The 22,319-nt window shown below is 59.8% G+C and overlaps 1 protein-coding gene across 1 annotated transcript in view; it reads left to right on the forward strand.

Annotated features, from left to right (window-relative positions):
- Positions 1-22,319, forward strand: part of NCOR2 (nuclear receptor corepressor 2) — a 138,265-nt gene that overhangs the window by 83,497 nt on the left and 32,449 nt on the right. Inside the window, exons 18-22 of the mRNA XM_007938111.1 lie at positions 6,365-6,509; positions 9,786-9,836; positions 11,441-12,071; positions 18,566-18,686; positions 19,507-19,678. Coding sequence (XP_007936302.1) covers positions 6,365-6,509; positions 9,786-9,836; positions 11,441-12,071; positions 18,566-18,686; positions 19,507-19,678 — 1,120 coding nt within the window. The remainder of the gene's footprint in view (positions 1-6,364; positions 6,510-9,785; positions 9,837-11,440; positions 12,072-18,565; positions 18,687-19,506; positions 19,679-22,319) is intronic.

The following is a 22,319-nucleotide window of genomic DNA, read 5'->3' on the forward strand; positions in this document are numbered from 1 at the left end:
GTTACTACTCCGTCTGTTAGTACCACTGCTATTACTCCATCTATTCCTCCTGCTCCGTCTGTTAGTACTGCTGCTGTTACTCCATTCCTCCTGTTCCATCTGTTGTTACCACTACCGTTCTTTGATCTGTTCTCCTGCTCCGTCTGTTATTACCACCACTGTTACTCCTTATTCCATCTGTTACTATTCTGTTAGAACAGATGCTATTACTCCATCTACTACTATTACTCTGTCTGTTAGTACTGCTACCATCACTCCATCTGTTCCTGCTGCTTCATCTGTTGTTACCACTACTGTTACTCCATCTATTCCTCCTGCTCTGTCTGTTATTACCACCACGGTTACTTCTTATTCTGTCTGTTACTACTCCATCTGTTAGTACCACTGCTTTACTCCATCTATTCCCCCTGCTCTGTCTGTTAGTACTGCTGCTGTTACTCCATCTACTACTATTACTTTATCTGTTAGTACTGCTGCTGTTATTCCATCTGTTCCTGCTGCTCTCTCTGTTGTTACCACTACCATTACTTCATGTATTCCTCCTGCTCTGTTACTACCACCGCTGTTGCTCCTTTTTCCACGTGTTACTACTGTTCGATCTGTTAATACCACTACTGTTACTCATCTGTTCTCCTGCTCTGTTAGTACTGCTGCTGTTACTCCATGTACTACTATTACTGTTAGTACAGCTGCCATCACTCCATCTACTATTACTCTACCTGTTAGTACTCTACCATTACTCCATCTGTTCCTCCTGCTCTGTCTCTTAGTACCGCTACCATCATGCCATCTGTTACTACTACCACTAGTAGCACTACCACTAGTCTGTCAATACTACTATTACTCCATCTGTTCCTCCTGCTCCATCTGTTGGTACCACTGCTGTTACTCCAACTACTACTATTATTCTGTTAGTACTGCTGCTGTTACTATATCTGTTCCTCCTGTTTCATCTGTTGTTACTGCCACCGATAGGCCATCTGTTACTCTCTGTCTGTTACTACTGCTATTACTCCATCTATTTCTCCCTGCTCCGTCTGTTAGTACTGCTGCTTTTACTCCATCTACTAATCTTACTCTATCTGTTAGTACTGCTACCATTGCTATATCTGTTCCTCCTGTTCCATCTGTTGTTACCACCACTGATAGGCCATCTGTTACTACTCTGTTTGTTACTACCACTGCTATTACTCCATCTCTTTCTCCTGCTCCATCTGTTAGTACCACTGCTGTCACTCTATCTACTACTATAACTCTGTTAGTACTGCTACCATTACTACATCTGTTCCTCCTGTTCCATCTGTTGTTATCGCCACTGATAGGCCATCTGTTACTACTCTGTCTGTTACTACCACTGCTATTACTCCATCTATTCCTCCTGTTCCGTCTGTTAGTACTGCTGCTGTTACTCCATCCGTTCCTGCTGCTCTGTTACTGCCACCGTTACTCCATCTATTCCTGCTGCTCTGTTATTACCGCTACTGTTACTCCTTATTACATGTTACTACTTTCTCATCTGTTACTACCAGTGCTATTACTCCATCTGTTCCTCCTGCTCCATCTGTTAGTACCGCTGCTATTACTCCACGTACTACTATTACTCTGCCTGTTAGTACTGCTGCTGTTACTCCATGTATTTATTCTTTCTGCTCCATCTGTTGGTACCGCTGCTGTTACTCCATGTATACTCTTACTCTGCCTGTTAGCACTGCTCCGTGACTCCATGCGTTCCTCTGCTCTGTCTCGCTCCTGTCGCTCTACCCGTCATTACTGTGTCTGTCGCTGTGTCTGCATCTGCTGCTCGTCCTGACTGTCCTACTGTTACTACTGTCTCTACTCCTGTTACCACAACAGCTATCACAGCAGCTACTGCTGCTGCGTCTGCCGCCGCCGCTGCGGAGTATTTTGCTGCTATTACTGCTGTTGCTAAATCTGTAACTCCTCCTCCTCATTCTGTCTCCCCCACTACGTCTACTACTCGATCTGCAGTTCTGACAACTTTCACGGCAGCTACTGTGTATCTGTTGTGGCTGTTACATCTTATTCCTGCTGCTTACTTTTCCTGCTTTACCTGTTCCTGCTCCTGCTGCTCATTCCGCCTCTACTGCTCCGCCTGTTGCTACTACCATCACTACAACTACTACCACAGCAACTGCGTGTTGCTGTTAGCTGCTCTCAAGTCAGTTCTGACTCATAGGAGGACCTCGTGTGCAACAGAGCCAAATACTGCCCGGTGCTGTGCCCCCCTCACCACGGTGTCTGTCTCCGTCACACTGCTTCGGCTACCGTTACCACAGCTGCCGTAAACGGGTCCTGTTCTTGGTGTCATTTGGCAGCCACCCACCCCTCGGGGATTGGAGGCACCCACTTGAATGACCTGAGGTAGCAGCCATGCCATTTTAGGAGTTTAGAGCAGGAAGCTGGGCCTGGGAGACCTGCGTTCAAGTCTAGGCTCTGCGGCCTCCTAGCTGTGTGGCCTTGAGGAAGTGACGTGTCCTCTCTGTGACTTGGTTTTCTCCACTGTAAGATGGGGATGGTATCAGGGCTGCTGTGGGGCAGGCACGTAGAACAGTGCTGCCACCCTGAGGCTCCAGGAGGGAGAGTCATGGTGCTGGTGACAGCAGTGTCCCCGTGGCAGCCCCAGACCAGTGGCCAGGGAGGCGCGCTCCCCTGGGTCTGTGGGCCTGAGTATTTCTGTCCCTGGACCGATGGGCCAATAAATGACTGACTGATTCATTCACGGAGACAGTCTGCTGGGATGATGTAGGGCGGGGCTCTAGGACCCCAGCTGTGCCCTTCACTCACTGGTGCTGTGGCACGTGGCGGTGCAGCTCCGGGCCTCAGCTTTTTTTCTGTAAAATGGGGCGTTGTGAGGAACAAGTGAGTTTACATTTGGAGGACGACATGTGACCCCAGCCCATAGTCGGAAGCTGCTGGCACCACCCCCACTGTTCACGCAGCAGGTCTCTGTTGTGGTCGCTCTTGAAGCAGGCCTGGGTCACTGGAGCAGTCAGGCAGGTTCCCAGGATGCTGCTGGGCGGGGTGGCCTCTGCCTCCCGCCCTCCCTGGATCCCCTGGCCGTCTGGAGCACAGGGAGGCACGTCACCCTTGGCCAGCACTAGAAGAAGTGGGGAAGCCAGGGCCCAGCAGCACCCCTCCTGCCTCCCCTGAGCCCAGCCCGACATCAGCAGGAGGCGGGCGGGTGGCGTGTGTTCAGTCCCAGGTGCCAGGTGTTACGTAATGCGTCAGTGCCTTCTCCAAGGTGTCCTCCCCCTGTGTGGCCGAAGGTCACCCGCTTCTCTCCACTGTAAGTCCAGCCCCTGGGCTCAGCTTCCTTGTTTCCCAGTCTCTGCCTGGGACCCACGCGGCCTTGTCTGACTCACTGTCTCTTCTATCCAAGGCCACATAGGTCTGCTCAGAGAGATGATCCAGGCATAGAAGGTTCTGAACCTGCCCCAAATTCAGATCTGCACTTCATGAGCTGTGTGGCCCTAGGCAAGTGACTTTGCCTCTCTGAGCTATGTCCTTTTCTGTCAGGTTCATTCTTCCAAGGCAGTGGTAGTGGAGTGCTTAACTCCATGTCAGGCCCTGTGAGGAGCGCTAGGGATCCAGCTCCACACAGACAGAAGTCCCTGCTGTTAGGACAGGACGCTAACCTTTAGGGCACCAGACAACCCATACCTCATTTTAGATGATGGTGTAATAGTCAAGAAGTGATTAATGGGGGGTGGGGGTAGGGCCAGGGGCTGGCTGATGTAGATGAGATAATCAAGGAAGAAAGGAACCCTGCTTGTGGTTAAGCCCTGGTTGTGCTCGGTTGTCAACTGAAAGGACAGTGGTTCAGACCCACCAGCTGCAAAAGACCTGGCAATCTGTTTCTGTGGAGAGTATACCTTCGGAAACCCTGCAGGCAGTTCTACTCTGTCCTCTCGGTTGCTATGGGTCTGAATCCATTTGACAGCAGTGGGTAATCAAGGAAGGCTTCTGTGAGGAGGTGACCTTTGAGCAGATATCTGGGGAAAGGTGTCCAGCATGTTTGCACAAGGAGGCCAGTGTACAGGAGTGAGTGTCAGAGATGAGGCCATGGGGATGGGGTGAGGAGCTGGGCTTTATTCCAGGGATGTTGGGAAACCCCTGGAGAGTTTGGAGAAGCAGGGGTGTCACGTCCTGGTTTGCAGAGCAGCTGTGTGAATCCAGTGACTTAATCCCTGGGCCACACTGGCACGTGTTGTTCTTAGGGGCTGCCAAGTCAATTCTAGCTCATGCGACCCAACAAGACAGAGTGGAACTGCCCCAAGGGTTTCCTGGGCTGTCATCTCCACGGGAGGAGGTTGCCAGGCCCTCTCTCCTGAGGAGCCAGTGAACCACTGAGCTCTTAACCACTGCTCCACCAAACCAAAAAGCTGGTTGCCAGTGAGTGGGTTCCAACTCACAGTGACACTGTGGGCCAGAGCAGAAATGCCCATAGGTGTTCAGGGAAGCGGACTGCCCGTCTTTCTTCCTGGTGTTTTCGAGCCGTCAGCCTTTCGCACTTAACCACGTGCCACCGGGTTTTGTGCTGGCACGTGGTGGGTGCTTGGGGCCTGCCTTGGTTCCTGGTCTTGTGACGTCCCCTGTTGTGAACTGAAACGGAGGCAGTGGGAGTGTTTGGTGTGAATCCCAGACGCAGACTAAGTCCCAGTCTCAGAAGGAAGGCACCGTTCCGGGTGTTGACCTTCCTGTCCGCGGGGCTCGCTGGGGGTCTTGGAGGCTCCCCCAAGGGCCTCTCGTCTCCAGAAGGACCCTCTGTCTCAAGCCTGTGGCACTCTGAGCCCACAGAGCATCCTGTTGCCTGTGTGGCTGTGAGGGTCCCCTGCAGTCCCTCCCTGGCCCACCCAGGAGTGCGCTCACTCAGCTCCCAGTGCTCTCAGTCCCTGTCCACCAAAAATAGATTGAGGAAGAAGGGGGAACCCTTGGCCGCACCCACAGAAGCCACACGCCACACCACTTTCTTGCACCTCTGTGGGCTCAAGCCTGGGGCCTCCCCGAGGAAGCTCTGGGTTTGGGGCAGGGCTGGACCAGGCCCTGGGGAGTGTGGGCTGGCCGGCCCGGGAGTGGAGTGGCTGGGGACGGAAACCGTGACCCGCAGCGTCAGGGATCTTTGTCTTCCTCTGGGTGTTCTGAGTACTGCACTCCGAGCAACCCCCTTTGCTCAGGAATGGACCCCGCCCTGGGCTGCACTGTCCCAGGGCATGGTGTGTTTGGAGCACCACCACCGCCACCCCAGGCCTTTAGTCAGCCTGGCCATAGTGAGGCACCAGTGAGCAGGCCCCAGAGGTGGGCTGTGCCGTGCCGTGCTGTGGGGGAGTTTTTCTGGGCCCTGAGAGGTCATGGAGAGGTGCCACTGCCTGTTGCGCCTGCTGTATTTGGGGGCGCCCTCTCAGGAACCCTGATCACCTCCACACCTGCAGCCAACTCACCCCAACTCTTTTCACCAACTCTGTGTTCGGGCCCACGAATGCTGCCTTGCCAGTGATCCTGCCAGTCAGTCACAGGGGCAAAGGGCACCCAGAGACGTCTTTCCTGCCCGCTGGGTTAGCAGCCCAGCCAAGCGGATGCACGGATGCTTTGGCACCTGGGCCAGTGGCAGCTGAGTGCCCGACGGCCTGCCGGGTGAGCAGGGTGGAGTGGTGGGGAGGGAAAGCTCCTGTTCCCTTCCGGCACCTCGCCAGCTTTGCCACCCTGGCACCTGGAGCACCTCGTCCAGCACCGGGCCAGGCCGAGCCCACCTAGGACGTAGGACCACCGTCCTTGACCCTCCCGCCTGCAGGTGCACTGCCCCTGCCCGCTGTGGCCCTTCCCTCCTCCGTCTCCTTCACAGCCTGGTCTCCTCTCCTCGCCCTTCCTTGTGTGATGTGTTTGTGGCCAGTCTCCCAACTGGAAGACCTCTGAGGGCAGGAAGCTTTGGCTCAGGGCCTGGGGCAGAGACGTGCGCCGTGAAGACACGTAGAGACTGCGACCTTCCCACACTGCCTGCCTAGATGTGATCACTCCTCACACACTGGTCAAGCCCAGCGGGGTGTCCCCTGGGCTGTGGGGACATGCTCCGTAGGAGAGCCACCACCGGGAGGGGCCTGCAGGGGCGGCAGGTTCCCACCTGCCCTGTTAGAATGTCAGGCCGTATTTGGGACACTCTGGAAGAATAAAGACCTTGGTAAAAATAGCCCCGGTGTGTCTGGCCGCGGCAGAGGGCGCCAGGGGGACGGCCGCCCTCGTGGTCACGTGGCTGTGATCACTGCCCTTTGCAGCTGTGGTGAGGCCTCGCACGCAGGGCGTCCCTGGGCTGAGAGCCCGGGCACTGACCCGCCGCTGCCCTGTGCCCTAGGAGAAGGAGCGGAACGCCCGGCGGAAGAAGAAGAAGGCTCCCACAGCCAGCGAGGAGGCCACCTTCCCGCCCGTGGTGGAGGACGAGGAGATGGAGGTGTCGGGCGGGAGCGGCAACGAGGAGGAGATGGCGGAGGAGACCGAAGGTGAGGACCGGGGAGAGGGAGGGGCGGGGCGGGCCGGGCCGGGAGCTCACTCAGCAGCATCCCTCCTCTGAGGCTCCTGGGGCCTTGGACAGGGGCCAGCAGCTCCCCATAACGACAGGTCGGCAACAGTCTCAGGAGGTTCTGGGCACCAGGCATGTGTCTAAACCCCATTCCATCCTCCTGGCCCCACTGGGAGTTCAGCCCTGGCCTCTGACCCAGTGCCACGTTTTAGAAAACTATTTTCAAGCCATCTTCTGACTGGAACTATGCTGAGTCGACCGGTGTAGGTAGAACTAGTCTGCCGTTTGCTGCCTGGCCCTGAATCACGTGCTGGTTTGGGGTTTCTCCGTTTACCCCTGCGTGCCCCAGTTTGGGCTGTAAGTTACATGCCCCCCATTTACTGTCTCCATTTTAAACGTGGCGGGACTGAGGCTCAGGACTTCAGGTGTCCCTGGGTTCAGGTACCTGCGCCCGTCTCAGCTGGAGCCCTCCGCCCTGGGTGTGCTCAGAGCAGGAGCAGAGTGGAGTCCATGTCACACCAGCAGCCCACCTCCAGGAGCAAAGGTGCGAGCCGTGAGACAAGGAGCTGCCCGTACGAGATTGTCACCACGTTAATCGTGGGGCCAGCCCCCTGTACAACTCGAGACACCACCACGTAATAAGTGTCTGTAGACCCGACAGTCTAGCCCAGCTTGCCCAGGCCAGACCCTGCCCTCCCGACCACTGGGTAGGCCCCTGTGGTTCTACCTCTCAAAGACAAGCTGGCTCTGCACCTGCCCCATTGCGTGATGCCTGGAACACCCCAACCCCGCGTAGCTGACTCTCTGCCCTTCCTTCTTCCAACTCCTCGGCCAGGGTGACCCCCGCTGAGCCTCACACTCTCAGTGAAGGGAACCCTGCTTCCTCCCGCCCCGTGTGTGGCGTCTTCCTGCTGCTCCTGTCAGCCTGTGTCAGTGTGTGGGACTCCCCGGGTTCTGCCAGCATGGAGAAGGAGGTGCTCCTGAAAGGCAGGCCTGCCTACGAACAAGCGCAAGGTCTGCTAGCCTGGAGCCCCCTTCCTGGGTGCAAAGTGGGGTCTCGGGCCACGGGGTTGTTGTTGCGTCACATTGAGACAGCTGTGGCGTGCTCAGCCCTGCTTCCTTGCCGGCTGTGGGTTCTCCTGCTCAGGTCAGCCAGAGGCCTGGCCAGCATCCGGGACGATCGGGACTGCAGGTCCCTCTGGTCGCGCCATTGTGGTCCCGGGATTTGTAGCCAGGGACAGCAAAGATGCAGGGAGCAGAGACCCACTCCCCTCTTTAAATACCTGTCCAGCTGTCTGTGTGGGCAGATGCAGCAGAGTTAAACGGAAAGAAGCCAGTCTTGGCTCAGTATCAAAACATGAGTGGATGCTGCCAGCAGGAGACCTGTGTGGTAGTGAGCGCCATCACTCGGGAGCTCCTATGTGTACCCTCGGGGCTGGGGCAGCCTACATACCCTCGGGGCCGGGGCAGGGCTGCCCGGTAGGAGACCTGTGTGGTAGTGAGCGCCATCACTCGGGAGCTCCTACGTACCCTCGGGGCCGGGGCAGGGCTGGCGTGGCAGGGGCTGCAGCTCCTGGGAGTCCCTGGGGTCCTTCACGCGTCCCTGAGCAGCTCGAGGAAAGCCCTGCAGGCACCTCCCGGTGCCCGCGCCCAGCAACAGTGCGGGGATAAGGACGCTGGTGGAGAAAGTCTTCCCTGGAGCTCAGTGGTGCGTGAGTGGTGGACTCAGGAAAAATGGTCGCTCTGGGTTCATTTCCCAGCTGCAGGAGAGCCTGCCTTTCTCTGCACCCCCGTGTCCTTGGGGTGCCGGCTGTAGGGGCTCCACCACCCAGGCGAAGGTTAGACAGCATGTTCAGAGTCTCCAGGAATTCTGGGAAGGCTGCCTGGATGAGGGGAGGTTGGCATAGCTGTCGGGAGGGGGGCCGAGGCCCAAGAGGGAGGCTTCCAGGGGACCTGGCCATGGGGTGGGATGATGAACCGTACGGGGGAGGAGGGGCCCCCTGGGCTGGGCAGAGCCCGGGAGCCCCAGTGGTGGCAGTGGGCTGCAGTCCATTGCTTTCCCTTCACAGCAGTCCTGTGGGGTAGCTGCTGTTGCCTGTACCCGTTTGACAGATGAGGAAACCGAGGTTCAGAGGGTTGCCCAGGGTTAGACAGCGAGTGCGTGGGCGCCAGGCCCCCGACCCCAGCCACCGGCTCTGGGACTCTCTCTGCCCCTGTGCTCCTCAGGCAGCCGGGGGAGCAAGGCTGTGCTCTTTAAAGTACCTACTCTGCCAGGTGCAGCGCAGAGCCCCTTCCCGTCCTCTGGGGCAGCGCCTCTTAGGGTGTGCGTCCCCACCCGCAGCGGCAGCGCCCCCGCGGCTTCTCAGAAATGCAGTCTCTGCCCAGTCCGTGGGTGCGGAATGAGGTGCCCTCCGGACACTTGTGGTGCTAGGGGAGGTTGAGCCCCTGAGCCACGTGTGCTGAGCACTGAGGGCTGCCCGGCCGCCCCTCTGTGGGTGGAGAAGCTGGGGTTCAGAGGTGAAGCACTGACTTCCCTGCTGTGGTCTCATGAGGTGAGAGGAAGCAACCGCGCTGCCCTGTCACCTGGCGGGGACGCCCCGCGGTTAGGAGCGGGGGCTGGGTCGCGCTCTGCCCCGTGACCTCTGTAGTGCTGCTGGGGTGTCTCTCAGCCTGTCTGTGCCACAGAGTCCTCGTCCATACACGGGGTCGTGCAGGGACGAGGTGATCATGCCCAAGGAGCTGAACCACTCTGGGTGATTTCTGGAAGGGGTGGCCCCTGCTCACCTGGAAGGGTGGGGCCGTCGGACAGTGAAAGCTGAGGGGAGCCGCTGTCCGGGGCCACGGTGGCCCCTGCCGGCTGGGCTCTGCGTCTGAGGTTACAGAGGTGGCTGCCCCAAGGGCCTTCTCCTCCATTCTTACCCACCCTTGAGGTCAGCACCTCCCCCAAGGGGGTCCTAGGAGGCTGGAAGCAGAGAAGGCCACTGCCTTGGTCACAGTCACCAGGAGTGGCTGAGACTTCGTCCCCACCCCACCCCTAAATAGTCCCAGGATGGGCTGACCTTGGCCAAGCCCCGTTAGCTGCCTGCCAGCAAACACCTGGGGTGCTGTAGGAAGCAGCCGTGCCTGTCCCCAGGAGCTGGCTGTGGGACCCCCTGCTGCCTGCAGACCCCAGGCCCCCTGCCGGCTGCGCCTTCTCCCACCCAACCCTGCTGCCCACCCCCAGCTGGCTTCTAACTCTTCTCTAACTTCCTTCCAGCCTCACATGCCTCTGGGAGTGAGGTGCCCAGAGGGGATTGCAGCGCCGCAGGTACGGACGTGGCTGCTGGCCTGGGGGAGCCAGGTGGGCCGGGCTGGGGAGGGACGTCTCAAGGCCGCCTGTCCCGCCTCTCTGCCCCTGCTTGTGCTGCTGCCACTACTGCCTCTGTCCCCTGCTTCAGTCACTGTCTGTCCCCATGCTGTTCCCTGCCTTGCTCCCAGCCCTGCGGTTTTGTGGACGTTCCCTGCTGCGTTCACTGGGACTGTTGTGTGCTTGGTCTCAATAGCAAGGGGGAGGGTTTAATGTCCTCATTTCAGGGGAACGTGGGGGGCTGAGACCCAAACAGGTCACGGGGTGGCTTCTAAGGCTTAGGAGGCAGGGCTGGGCCCAGGGCCCCTCTCTGTCCAGCTCTGCACACACTGGTTCACTTAGCACTTAACTGCACCTGCCGTGTGCCAGGCTCTGTGGCAGGAGGAGGATGCAGGGGCCAGAGTTCTGCAGAGAAGCAGGACCAACAGAGATTCATTTTACGGAGTTGATGCGTGCAACTCTAGAGGGCTGGCAAGCGTGACTTCCATAGGGCAGGCCACCAGGCTGGAGTCGGGCGGGCAGTCTGTGTGAGCCAGAGCCAGAGTCCCATCTCCACATAACTCCCTTCTCCTCTGAAGGCCTTCAGCTGATTAGGTAAGGCCCGCCCGCGTCGTGGAGGGTGAATGCCGTCACTTAGAGTCAGCTGATGACGTGGTTTCTTTTAAGAGAGTCATTACATCTTTGTTACCTCACTTAGAAGATACAGAGAAACTGGAGAAGATGTGTTAATCATCCATAATTCTGTCCTCTTGTTGACGCTTAATAATTGATAATCACTTTGGTTTTCTTTCCGTGAAAATGCGTAAATTTATTTATAGTTGTAAACAAGAGATCCTTGACCGTGTAGTTACAGTGGAACTCCAAACCAGGCCCGCCCGCTGCTGCCAGGCTGATACTGATTGAGCACCCCTGTAGGACAGTAGAGCTGTCCTCAGCTGTGGGTGGGATCACACCTGCAGAGCCCCCCACGGCAGCACCCAGACTGCTGCTTGACTGGGTAACAGACGCCTGGCTGTGAGGACAGCTAGAACGGCCTCCCACGGGCATGGCTGTGCCGTGTCCCGGGGCTGCCTCCCTGCTCACCAGCCCAAGTCACGTCCTTGCTGCCCAGTTGCGATGACATGATCACAGGCCTTCATCTCTCATCCCGCACTGTCCTGCTCACTGGCTTGATTGTCCCTGCAAGGGAGGCAGAGTCGTGCTCCTGTCGTACAGACAGGGAAACCAAGGCCGCGAGGCCACCTGTTTCTGGAGATCTTGCAGCCAGTGGGGGGCCAGAGGCTCAGGTGGGAGCATGCAGACCCCTGCAGCCCCCACTCCTCTGGCTCTGTGTGGGTGGAGAGGTGGATGCCAGGCATCAGGGTTGGGAGGCATGAGACAGCTAGGCTCCTGGGTCTGGTGGGGAGAACGAATTCGGCTAAGGATGGCCCCTCTTGGGATGGGGTGCCGAGTGGGGCTCCCAGGTGTGTCAAAGCCCCTGGGCTGTGTTAGTGTCAGGTGGTGGAGTCCGCCCAGGGCTGTGCCGGCCCCCAGCCCATTCCTCACCCCTGCTCTGGTCTCCACAGTTGCCGTCAACAACAGCTCCGACACGGACAGCATCCCGTCACCCCGCACTGAGGCCGCCAAGGACACTGGACAGAATGGACCCAAGCCCACACCCACCCCGGGTGCTGACGGCCCGCCCTCTGGGCCGCCTACCCCACCGCCAGAGGGTGCCCCGGCCCCCACCGAGCCCACCCCGGCCCCTGAGACCGCCGGCCCGCCCACACCCCCACTGGCACCCCCGTCGCCTGCCGCCCCTGCTGCTCCCAAGGAGGAGAAGGACGAGGCCACCGCCACCCTGGCCGACGAGGAGGAGGAGCGGAAGCCCGCTGTGGCGGAGGAGCTGGTGGTGGACGTGGCGAAGACAGAGGACTCCGGGGAGGCGCCTGCCGAGGCGCCAGTCAAATGCAAGGTCGAGTGCAAGGAGGAGGTGGAGGAGGATGCCCCCGACAGGGCCAGGGGCACAGAGGGGGGTGCCGAGGCCACGCCCGAGGGCTCCGCGAAGACCGAGAAGAGGGAGAGCGGCGGCGCAGGCTGTGGCCCCAGCGGCAAGCCCGCTGTGGCCAAGTGCGCGGGCGCGCCCCAGGACAGCGACTCCAGCGCTACGTGCAGCGCGGACGAGGTGGACGAGGCCGAGGGCAGCGACAAGAACAGGTGAGCGGGCCCACGGCGAGCGGCTTCTGGCGTCACTGCCCAGGTAGACGGGAGCAGGCAGCCCACCTGCCCTCGGGGCTGCAGGGTCCAGCTGTCCTGGGGAGGGGCGGAGACCTGGCTAGGAGGCAGCTACGGTGAGATCCAGAAGGAGCGTGTGCCAGGCGGCAGGAGCAGCACTGCCAAGGCCCCGGGTGGGGGTGAGTGCAGTGTGATTCAAGAACTGGTGGGGAGGCAGGTGGGAGGCAAGGTGGTTGGAGTGAGGAGGGCATGCGGCCAGGACCAGGTGTCGGGCGCCCACAGGGCCGCCGTGGGGTGGCTGCGTTTTGCTCTTGGTGCAATAGGAAGGACTCGAACTCTCTGCCCGAGAGAAGCACAGTGTGTAATCGCCAAGCAGAGTGCTTGAATGGGGCCGAGGGCAGCAGGGAGGCGGCTGCTTGGGATTGGGGTGTGCGGAGGTGCGCCAGCCCCTTTCTTGGGCACCAAGGGCCCTGCCCTGTCCCCCAGGTCACAGTGACTGGGAGCCTCCTTTGCCGTCTTGCTTGAGCACTGCTCACACTGGTGGGTTCCTTTCTCTGGAACCTGTCTCTGCTCTTGGCGGGGGGCCGGGCCTGGGATTTTAACCATTTGGGCACTGACGTCCACTGGGGCCCCTGGCCCCAATCAAAGCAGTGGCCCCATCTGGACAGTTCAGAATTGTTTGCTGGCGAGGCAGGCGTGTCTCTTGTATTTTGATTGAAAACAGTGTGGTTTGTTTTGTCCTCTGCGTCTCGGAAAAGTTCAGGGCAGAGTGAGAGGGAGGAAAATATGACCTTCACATCCTACGGTTTTGCCCTGTGATTCACCTTCGGGACTCTTAAAACGGTGGCTTCTAGAACATTCCACATAAAAATCAGAGTCATTCAGATCCTTCTGGGCCAGCCTCTGTGTCTAGGGCTCCCTGTCCCCCTGCTGGGAGCCGCACCCTGTTTGTGTACGAGCACAGATGGCCTGGGGGACCCTGTGATGTGTGAAGGCCCAGCCGGCGGGCTCCTGGGGGCACGGGGCTGGGCTCTGAGCTCTCTGATGACAGGCTCAGCTCGGAAAACAGTGTTCATGGCACGTTTGACCGCCAGGGATGGCTGGTGGCCAGGCCGGCCGATGTGCTCTGCTTACTCCTGGGTAATGGGGTCAGGGCGGGCAGGCTTCTGCTGGCGGCAGGGATGGTGTCATGGAAACACGTCTGCCCAAGTGGGGAGCGCGCTAGCTCCTGGGTACCCATACACGCAGCCTTGCCTGGAGTACTAGGGGAGCCTGAGGTCCCAGAGTACCCCTTTACCCCCAGCATCTCCTTCTCCCCAGCTGGGTCTGGTTTCTGCCAACCCATTGTCTGAGTGCCCTGCTTCCAACCCCCCACCCTGGGGAACTGGAGCCCTGGGCTGGGAGTCAGGACACCTGGTCCGTCACACCCTGCGTGACCGGGTGGTCCCTCACCCACGAGGCTGCATCTGGACTCTGGCCAGCCTTCTGACCTCTTCCTGCTGGCGGCCTGCCACCCCCTCCCTGGGCCCCGATGGTAGGCCCAGCGGGGGCCAGAGGACACAGGAGAAGAGGTCACTGTACACGCTGGCAGCCAAGGCCTCCCGGGACAGGCCACCTCGCTCTGTCGTGTCAGCAGCCCTAGCTCCGGGGACGGCACGCTCTGGACCAACCCGAGTCTGGCACTGGCCCCCACCAGCACCCAAAGACTGGGGGGAAGGGCTGTACGCTGCTCCCCACCCAGCCCTTTCTGCCAGCACCTCGGCCGGCAGCGCCTCTGCCCGGGTGTTGCTGGCACATGGCCAGAGACAGTGGTTTCCGTTGCAAGATCCCGGGCCTGCCACCCCACCCCGGCCGTTCCCCGGGGGAGGTGTTTGTTGCCCTCTGGCAGCATTGGGCCTTCAGAGGGCCCGTCTGCTCCAGCCTCAGTGTCCTCCCCTGTGAAACGATGGCCCGTCTTGGCTGCTTTGTTGTGAGAACGGCTAAATTAATAACCAGGGTCAGGCGTACAGCAGGTGCTCAGTGAAGCGGCTGCTGCTCCTGACCTGCTTGAGGACCCTGACGGGCTCCGGACGAGGGGCTGGAGTCGGTTTCCACCAGGCCCTGGTGCTGTTGAAGGGCCCCTCAGCTGTTCCTTCTGTCCCTCTCTGTGAATGTCGGGCAGGTCCAGTGTGTGCCAGGCACCGTTCTGGTCTCCAGGGCGCTGCGGGGGAGCAGGCCAGACGGCCGCCGGGGGCCTGCGCTCTGGCGTGACAAATAGGAAAAGCACTTCCTTCCGCGAGAAGATGGGGTAGGGGTAGGCGGTCACTTAGGGAGGCGCCCCTCCCTCTGACATCGCAGGGTCCCCCCGGAGCCCTCCCACGCGGCACAGGAGGGAAAGCGAGGCGGAGGAATGACCGCAGGACCCGGGGCCACAGGAGATGACATTCTGTGGGCAGCAGAGAAGCCCGTGGGGTGGGGCCGTGTGAGCAGGAGGGCCGGGAGAGGCTGTCAGAGGCCCAAGCCCTGGTGAGGCATTGGAGTTTGGTTCTGGGGAAGCAGGGGGGACACGACTGTGTCCGTAAGCACGCTGTTGGCAGCCCCTCCTGCCCCCGGCCCTCAGTCTCAGGCTCAGCTGACCTCCTTGGCTCCAGGTGTGACCCTGTCCACCGACACAGCCCTGAGAGGGACCAGCTCTTCTGGTCTGCATGGTATACGTGAAGAAACTGAGGCGTGGTTGGCTGTCCTGGGGCCAGAGGCAGGGTTTGAACCAGGAGCCCGAGCTCAGTGCAGGAGGCGTGGGGGCCGTCTGGCTAACTTCCCTGGCCTCCCAGGCCATGTGCCTGTGCCAGGCCCTGCGGGCCCCTAGCCCACCCAGGAAAAGAAAGGCATAGTCTTCCACAGACAGAGGAGAAAGGGGGGCACACATGCTCCCTGGGGTTGTTGGGGCCTGGGCACTGGCAGCCCTGAGGGGTAGCCCCCCACCTTCCTCCCCTCTCCCAAGGACTCAGGACTCGGGGACCTTGTGGAGTCGAGGGCAGACTCTTGTCCTGCTGCAGCCTGGTCCTCTACCTGGGAGGGGTCCCCCAGCAAGCCCCTGGCAACCACTCACCTCTGGGGGTTTCCTGTTCTGTGCACTTGCTAGAAACGGAGGCATGTAGGACGGGCCGCTTGTCCAGCTGCTTGCCTTAGCATGGTGTCTTCAGGGTTCCCTCAGGAGGCAACACCAATCGCTGCTTCCTTCCTTTGCATGGTCAAAGAATGTTGTTAAAAGAACTCTGGTGGTTAATTCCGTCAGCGGCTAACCGGAAGGTTGGTAGTTCAAAACCACTACCAGGTCCGTGGGAGGAAATGCCTGATGATCTGCCCCCATAAACATGGCAGCCTTGGAGACCCTGTGGGCAGTTCCACTCCATCCTCTAGGGGCGCTGTGGGTCAGAATGGACTCCAGGCAGTGGGTGTGGTTTGGGCTTTGCTTCTGTGAAGACTGACAGCCTTGGAGACCCTGTGGGCAGTTCCACTCTGTCCTCTAGGGGCGCTGTGGGTCAGAATGGACTCCAGGCAGTGGGTGTGGTTTGGGCTTTGCTTCTGTGAAGACTGACAGCCTTGGAAACTGTGGGGCAGTTCCACTCTGTCCTGCGGTCACTCTGAGCTGAAATGGACTCACCAGCACCCACGGCAGCAGCATGCGTGTAGTGTTTGCTTTTGCCCCATCTGCTGATGGACAGGTGTCCGTGTAGACACATGTCCTCAGCTGTCTTGAGTGGACCTAGGAGTGGCCTTGCTGGGCTTTGGAGTAGCGGCCGGGTCAGCCTTTTGAGAACCTGAATAGGGGCAGAGGGAGGCTGTAAGAATATTCTTTTCTTAAAATTCTTATTGTGATTTGGGTGAAAGTTTACAGAGCAAATTCACTTTCCACACAGCAGCTCACATACACTTTGTCTCATGACATTGACTACAGTTTCCCACAATGCAACAGCTCCCCTCCCACTTCCTCCCCAAAGTTACCTCTTCCCTGTGTCCTTCCCTTCACGCTCTCCTGCCCCCTGAGCTGTCTCCCTGTGCATACACAGACCTTCTATTCTCCCATGACTGATCTCTCCAAGGAGTGTATCTACCTAATGTAAATGTTCAGCTCACATGCCAGTCTTTTGTTTGGCTGGAAGCCACAGGAGTGGGTTCAACTCCAGACCCGAAGGGCAGCTAGGGGCCATAGTCTCAGGGGGTCCATCAGGACTAGCAAACCTGGTCTCTTTTTTTTTCCTCCCCAAATGATTTTGAGTTTTTTTCCACATTGTTCTCCCTCTCTATCCAGATCGCCTACATAGATCCCCCTCCAAGTGGTTGATGGTGGTACCCGGGCATCATCCAGCTCTTCTGGTCTCATAGTCATACAGGCTGCAGATCGCATGGTGTACCAGTTGCTTGGATGAATTGTTTCCATGCGTCTTTGGTTTTCTTTCATTGTTCTTTGCTCTGGACAAGGAGAGACCCGTCATCCCATCTAGATGGCCGCTTGCAAGCTTTTAAGATCCCAGTTGCTACTCGCCAAAGTAGGAGGTGGAACAATGTTCTGTGTAGTATGTTACGCCAATTGAGCTTGATGTCCCTTGCGACTATGGTCCCAAGCCCACAGATCCAACTACTCGCTTCCTCTGGGTAGCTGCCTGTGGCCAAGAAGTGACCACAACCTTGTCCCTTGTCAGCTCTACTATCTAGAGACTATCCTTTTTTACATCAAGGATTGAAACTGTGCTGCTCTAGGTGGAAGACCACGCGTCAGTGTGAGGAGAGGGTCCTGGGTGATGGCAGCATGTTGGGAGGTGGGAACGCTGGGGTGGTGGGAACGCTGGAACTCAGACTGAAGCCGTTGGTGAGGGGGTGGCAGGTAGGCCAGGGTCTGTCTGCGTCCAGGAGCCCGGGAGGGCAGGGGCTGTCCAGCACTGGGAGGGGTGCAGGTGGGGTTGTGCTGGATCTCGGCAGCTGCAGAGTCTGGGTCCAGGGAGGGAGAGGAGTGGGCTGGGGCTGGTCGGCTGGGGGCGGTCACTGTGACCTCGCCATGGGTGCTGAGTGGACAGCCTCAATCGGCCTGCCTCTCCCAGCTCAGCCGAGCAGGTGACAGGTGCAAGCAGGGGCTGGTGCCCACCGTGGGCCTGGCCTCCTGGGCCTCAGGCCACAGTGAGAGGAGCAAGGGGCTGCAGGGAGGTAGTCTGCTCACTGTGTTGTGCCATGTGCCCGAGGGATGCTTGTTGCCATCGGCATGGGCCTGTGCGCCCCCTGGCAAGGTGGATACGGGTCTTCCAGGCAGCTGTGGCCTCAGCCATCTGGGTCACGGCACACAGTAGAGGGCCGTGGCAGCAGGTGCTGTCCTGGTGGATTTCGGTCATGTGGCTGATGCCCTCATGCCTCCCGCCAGTCCTGAGCTGGCTCAGTGCCGGGGTGTATCGATGGCTGAGTCATCCCAGCAGGACCACAGGGCCCCGTTTAACTTCTCCTAAGTATGTGGGGAGCTCTGGTGGTCTGGTGCCCAAGGCATTTGACTGGGAAGGTTGGCAGTGCAGACTCAGCAGCCACTCCATGGAAGGAAGATGGGACAATTGACTTCTGTTTACTGCCTTGGAAACCCAGTAGGGGTCGCTACGAGTCGGACTCGACTTGACGGCAGTGGGTGTGGGTAGTTTTTGGTTTTAGTACATGGGTCAGGGGACTTCCAGGTCATGCAGCCTCTGGGTCATGGGCTGGCGCCCACTCTGATCGCCGGGAAACGGGTTGACTCACTGCAGTCAGGTTCCCCGCCCTGCAGCCGCAGCCTCCGGGCTGTGGGTGAGGATTCATCTCTCCAGATCCCTTCAGCTGGGAGGCCTAATCCAGTGGACTCTGGCTTTCTGGCGGCTCCCGAGTCCCCGCCTGGTGTGGCCCCAGCTTCTCTGGCTTTCCTTCCTGGGGTGTCTCAGGAGCGTTTGATCCTGGCCTCTGCCTGCTGGTAGCTTGGCGGTTAAAGCGTGTGGCTGCTGACCAAGAGGTTAGACTGCCTCCTCTTTCTCCTGTGGAGCAGTGGTTCGAATCTACGGCCTGCTCCGTGGGAGACAGACGAGGCAGTCCGCTCCCATCAAGGTTTATAGCCTCGGACACTACGGGGTGGTTCTGCTCTGCCGTGTGCGGTTGCTGTGAGTTGGAATCAACTCAGTGGCAGGGCCTTTGGTTTTTTTGCCTGATGGGTGGAGGCCGGGCCCTGACGGGGCCTGTGTGTCCTCCAGGAGTGAGCCATATCCTCCCGTCCCTTTCCCCACCCCAAGGCCCATTGGCGTCCTTTTGGGACTTGGTGGATGCTGGCTTTGTGACCACCTCCCTTGCTGTACCACCTCCTCTCTCACAACCGCTCTCCTGGACCCACCCAGGGCTTGGGGTTGGAGAGGCAGCCGAGGAGGGCCCTCCCCTCCCCTAGACCCAGCTGTGAGCCGTGGCTGCTGCCAGCTGACTCTTGTCTGTCTCCCTCCCAGGTTGCTGTCCCCGAGACCCAGCCTGCTGACCCCTGCTGGCGATGCCAGGGCCCACGCGTCGTCCCAAAAGCCACTGGACCTGAAACAGCTGAAGCAGCGGGCAGCCGCCATTCCTCCTGTTGTAAGTGCCAGCCCTCTGGGTCCCCCCATCGTATGTGCTGCCTCCCCGAGGCTCCTCTGTGAGTGCCTGGGCTCTTCCCCACTATCCCCTCCCTTGCTGAGTGTGCCAGTCTCTCTGTGGGCTCCCCGCAGAGAGAGGAAGCAGCCCAGCTCCCCAGCTTCCTGTCCAGCGGCCAGTGTGCAGCTGGGGTGGCGGGAACACCTGCAGCCATTCCTCCTTCTCCCCTCCCTCCTCGCCATTTCCTGAGAAATCCCGGGGAGAAGAGGCCGAGGGAGCGAAGAGGCCAGGCAGGGCCTGAACGAGCATGGCGGTCTTGGTCCTGGAGCTGGCTTGGCCACCCCCGGGAGCTTCTTGAGCCCTCGTGCCTGGATCCTAAGCCGTACAGAGGCAGGGAATCCCCCTGGCTGTACACAGCCCCTTGACAAGAGGAGGTTGGGGCCCCCAGGCCTCATCTCTGCCCTGCAAGGGCCCCTGAAGAAAGTTCAAGGGCCCAGAGGCAGGGCTGGGCTTCCAAGTGCAGCTGGGGCGACTAGGCCAAAAGACCCCAGCAAGTCGGGCTGAACATCGGCCAGGACTCCTGGCTATGCCAGGCTGCCAGCTCCCTGAGGGATTTCGGGTGCAGAGGGGGCTGGGTGGAGAGGGTGGCAGTGCTTTCCCGCCACCACCCAGCGGCCAAGACGGCTGCAAGTCCCTGCCCTGGTACCAATCCATGTGAGCCTAGGCTTATCACTGACTCTTCTGGCCTCTGAGTCCAGGCTGGTCGGCACAGGGTGTGTGGGAGCTCACCCTGACTTGACCAGCTTCTCCCCACTTCCCTCAGCAGGTCACCAAAGCTCATGAGCCCCCTCGGGAGGACGCAGCCCCCCCAAAGCCAGCTTCTCTGACTCCGACACCCCCACAGCACCTGCAGGCGGAGAGCGATGACCCCCAGGAGCCCAGCAACAGCCCTCGAGGCAAAAGCCGGAGCCCCGTGCCACCTGCCGAGAAGGAGGGTGAGTGTGTGGCTGGGGGCCCGGGGCACAAGGGGTGCGCAGGAAGGGACTTGTGTGTGTCTCGAGCACTTGTTGTAAACTCGAGGTCAGCAGCGGGGAGGCAGAGAAATGAGCAAAATGCGGGTGGGAGGCAGAAGGGAGTGGTGTGGATTGTGGCAAACTCCTCCTCCTTCAAGTGGCCAGAGTCAGCCACAGCTGAGAGGCACCACGCGCCACCACAGGCCTGGGGGCTTCTTTCCAGAAGCCATGTCTTCATGGGGAATCTCCCACTCGCTCAGCATTGGTCTCTCTCTCAAAATCCTCGGAAGCTTTGTGCACTCATGGAAGCGTTCGTGGCCCCGCCTCTGTTGGTGTGCTTCAGTCCAGGTGCAAATTTCTGGAAGCAGGGCTGAGGCATGGACAGTTTCCTGCTCTGCCTGTCGTCTTGACCTTGTTCCAGGCTGAGGTCACTGGGTTTGCCAGGGAGCCGGTCACTGGGGCGATTCCCTGGGCAGCTGTGTGAGCACAGCTGCCTGGGCATATTTTATTGGCACCACGTGAAGCTCAAGGTCAGGAGACAGGCGGGGCCTAGCTTCCTGTTCCCCGGATCTCCTTTCTCTGCCCAGTGTCCACTGGACCCAGGAAACCCTGAGCCAGTGTCCCTGAGAGGTGCCCTTCCCAGATCACCCTGGCATGCAGCAACAGGTGGTGGTGGCAGTTTGGAGGCGTGCGTGAGCCAGTCTGCCCCTGGGGACGGGTCAGGTTGCCCTGCACGGGTTAGCCTAGACCACCTCTGACCAGTGGCTCCCACCCCGAGCCTCCCAGGGTTAGGCCACCATAGCTGGCCAGCTTTGTTAGTGGCCTGTGTCCTCTCTAGAAAGGCAGGTTGGCCTGCAGCCATGGGCCATGCCTGTCTGAGGACAAAGGGCAGAGCGGCCCTGGGGAGGAAGGTCCCCTCTTTCCACGAGTGCCCGGGACCTGCACACCACTCCCTGTCTGACCCACTGGCCCCTCCACCTGTGGCAGGTAGTGTGTGCCACCTGTCCCACACCAGTGACCGCCGCACTCTGTGCCAGGCAGCAGGGCTGTGACCTTGAGTGTGCCGGGCCCTGCCCCCGGGAGCTGATCCTTTCACGAATCGGGGGCGCGCATCGATGGATGGCCCAGCTCAGCGTGAGCGTTGTAGAGCAGTTCCTGCAGTCGAGGAGGCGGAGTGGGGGAGCGGCCGGTACAGGGGAGCTCTGTGTGGAGATGAGCGGCCAGCTGTGGGCGAGTGGAGACAGCATGTGCAGAGGCCGGGGCAGGGGGCAGACTCGGTGTTGGAGGAGCTCCCAGGGGCTGCTGGGGCTGGGCTGTCAGGAGGAAAGGGGGGATGAGTTTGTAGAGGGCCGCCGGCCTCGGTGGAGTGCACTGTCTGAGTGCAGCGGAGTCCTCCAGTGACTTAGGGTACGTGTGCGTGGGAGATACGATTGCTCATTTAGAAAGCTCTCTGGTCATTGTAGAGGGCTACAGGGGGCGACAGCAGGAGCAGGGGGCCCTGGGGGGGCAGGAGGGCCACTCCAGGCAGTGGTGGTGGCCACACGGGGGTGGGGGGAGGGGGCAGTGGCCTTGGAGGCGGAGCCAGCGGATCTGCTGAGTATCGGGGTGCAGGTGAAGGCAGGAGGGTTGCCCTCCCCTGGGCCTGGCCAGCCAGCCAGCCACCCGCGCTCAGGCCCTGACCCCTGGGATGGGGCAGGACCTGACAAAGACGTGCCAGCTTGGGAGTTGCAGTGATATCAGTGCCCAGACGGTTTTGGTGGAGTCGATTCTGAGCAGGTCTGGGCCACACTCGGGGAGCTGGCAGCCGCCAGGGCCTGCTGGGACGGGTTATGGGGCCCATCCTGGGAGAGTCGGGTTCCAAGCCTGGCATCGGGCCTGTTCCCAGGCCCAGAACTGCATGCCTTCTGTACCTGCTGCCGGCAGGAAACGTGCTGAGCGTGAGGCTTGCACTGTCTGGAGCCCTTGAGTAACCTCTGTGGACATGGAGGAAGCAGGTGTTCCCGGCACCAGGTTCCAGTGCAGAGCCACTCCTTAGGCTTGTGCCCAGGCCCATTGAAGGAAAAGGCTGTCTGGCCTGACCCCGTGGTTCCATTCAGCCCTGGGGCTACCCCTGTCCTCGTCACAGCCAGGGCTGGGGCAGCTGGGTGCCAGGCCCAGGACGTTCGTGGAATGTGTAGGCTAGGCAGACCTTAGAGAACGTCTCCACTAGAGACAGTTGGAATGTGAGAATCGGGTTACTCTCTACTCGTGTAGACCCCCTTCCTGTGTCCTGCCGATCTCACCTAGCTGCCTGTGAGTGTGGGGGGCCACGTTCTCCAGGGGAGAGTGGAGTGTGGACAGTACAGACCCCTGCTGTGCCCAGGGCAGGCAGCACTAATCGATCCTCGCTCTCCAGCCATCCCTGGAAGACCCTTCAGAATCTTTGTTGTCTGGAGGTGATACCCCCTGTCATTCCTGTCCCTAGGCTAGAGGGCTTTCATTTCCAAGTTCAACTAGATGATATTTTCCCTCTTGCTAACTTCTCAGCCAGTTGTTGTTGTTGTTAAGTGCCGTTGAGTCGTTTCCGACTCATAGCGACCCCATGCACAGCAGAACGAAACACTGCCCGATCCCGCGCCAGCCC

Source organism: Orycteropus afer, unplaced genomic scaffold (assembly GCF_000298275.1).
Source record: "Orycteropus afer afer isolate SDZICR_OR568_19922 unplaced genomic scaffold, OryAfe1.0 scaffold00048, whole genome shotgun sequence".
In the NCBI taxonomy this organism is placed as follows: domain Eukaryota; kingdom Metazoa; phylum Chordata; class Mammalia; order Tubulidentata; family Orycteropodidae; genus Orycteropus; species Orycteropus afer.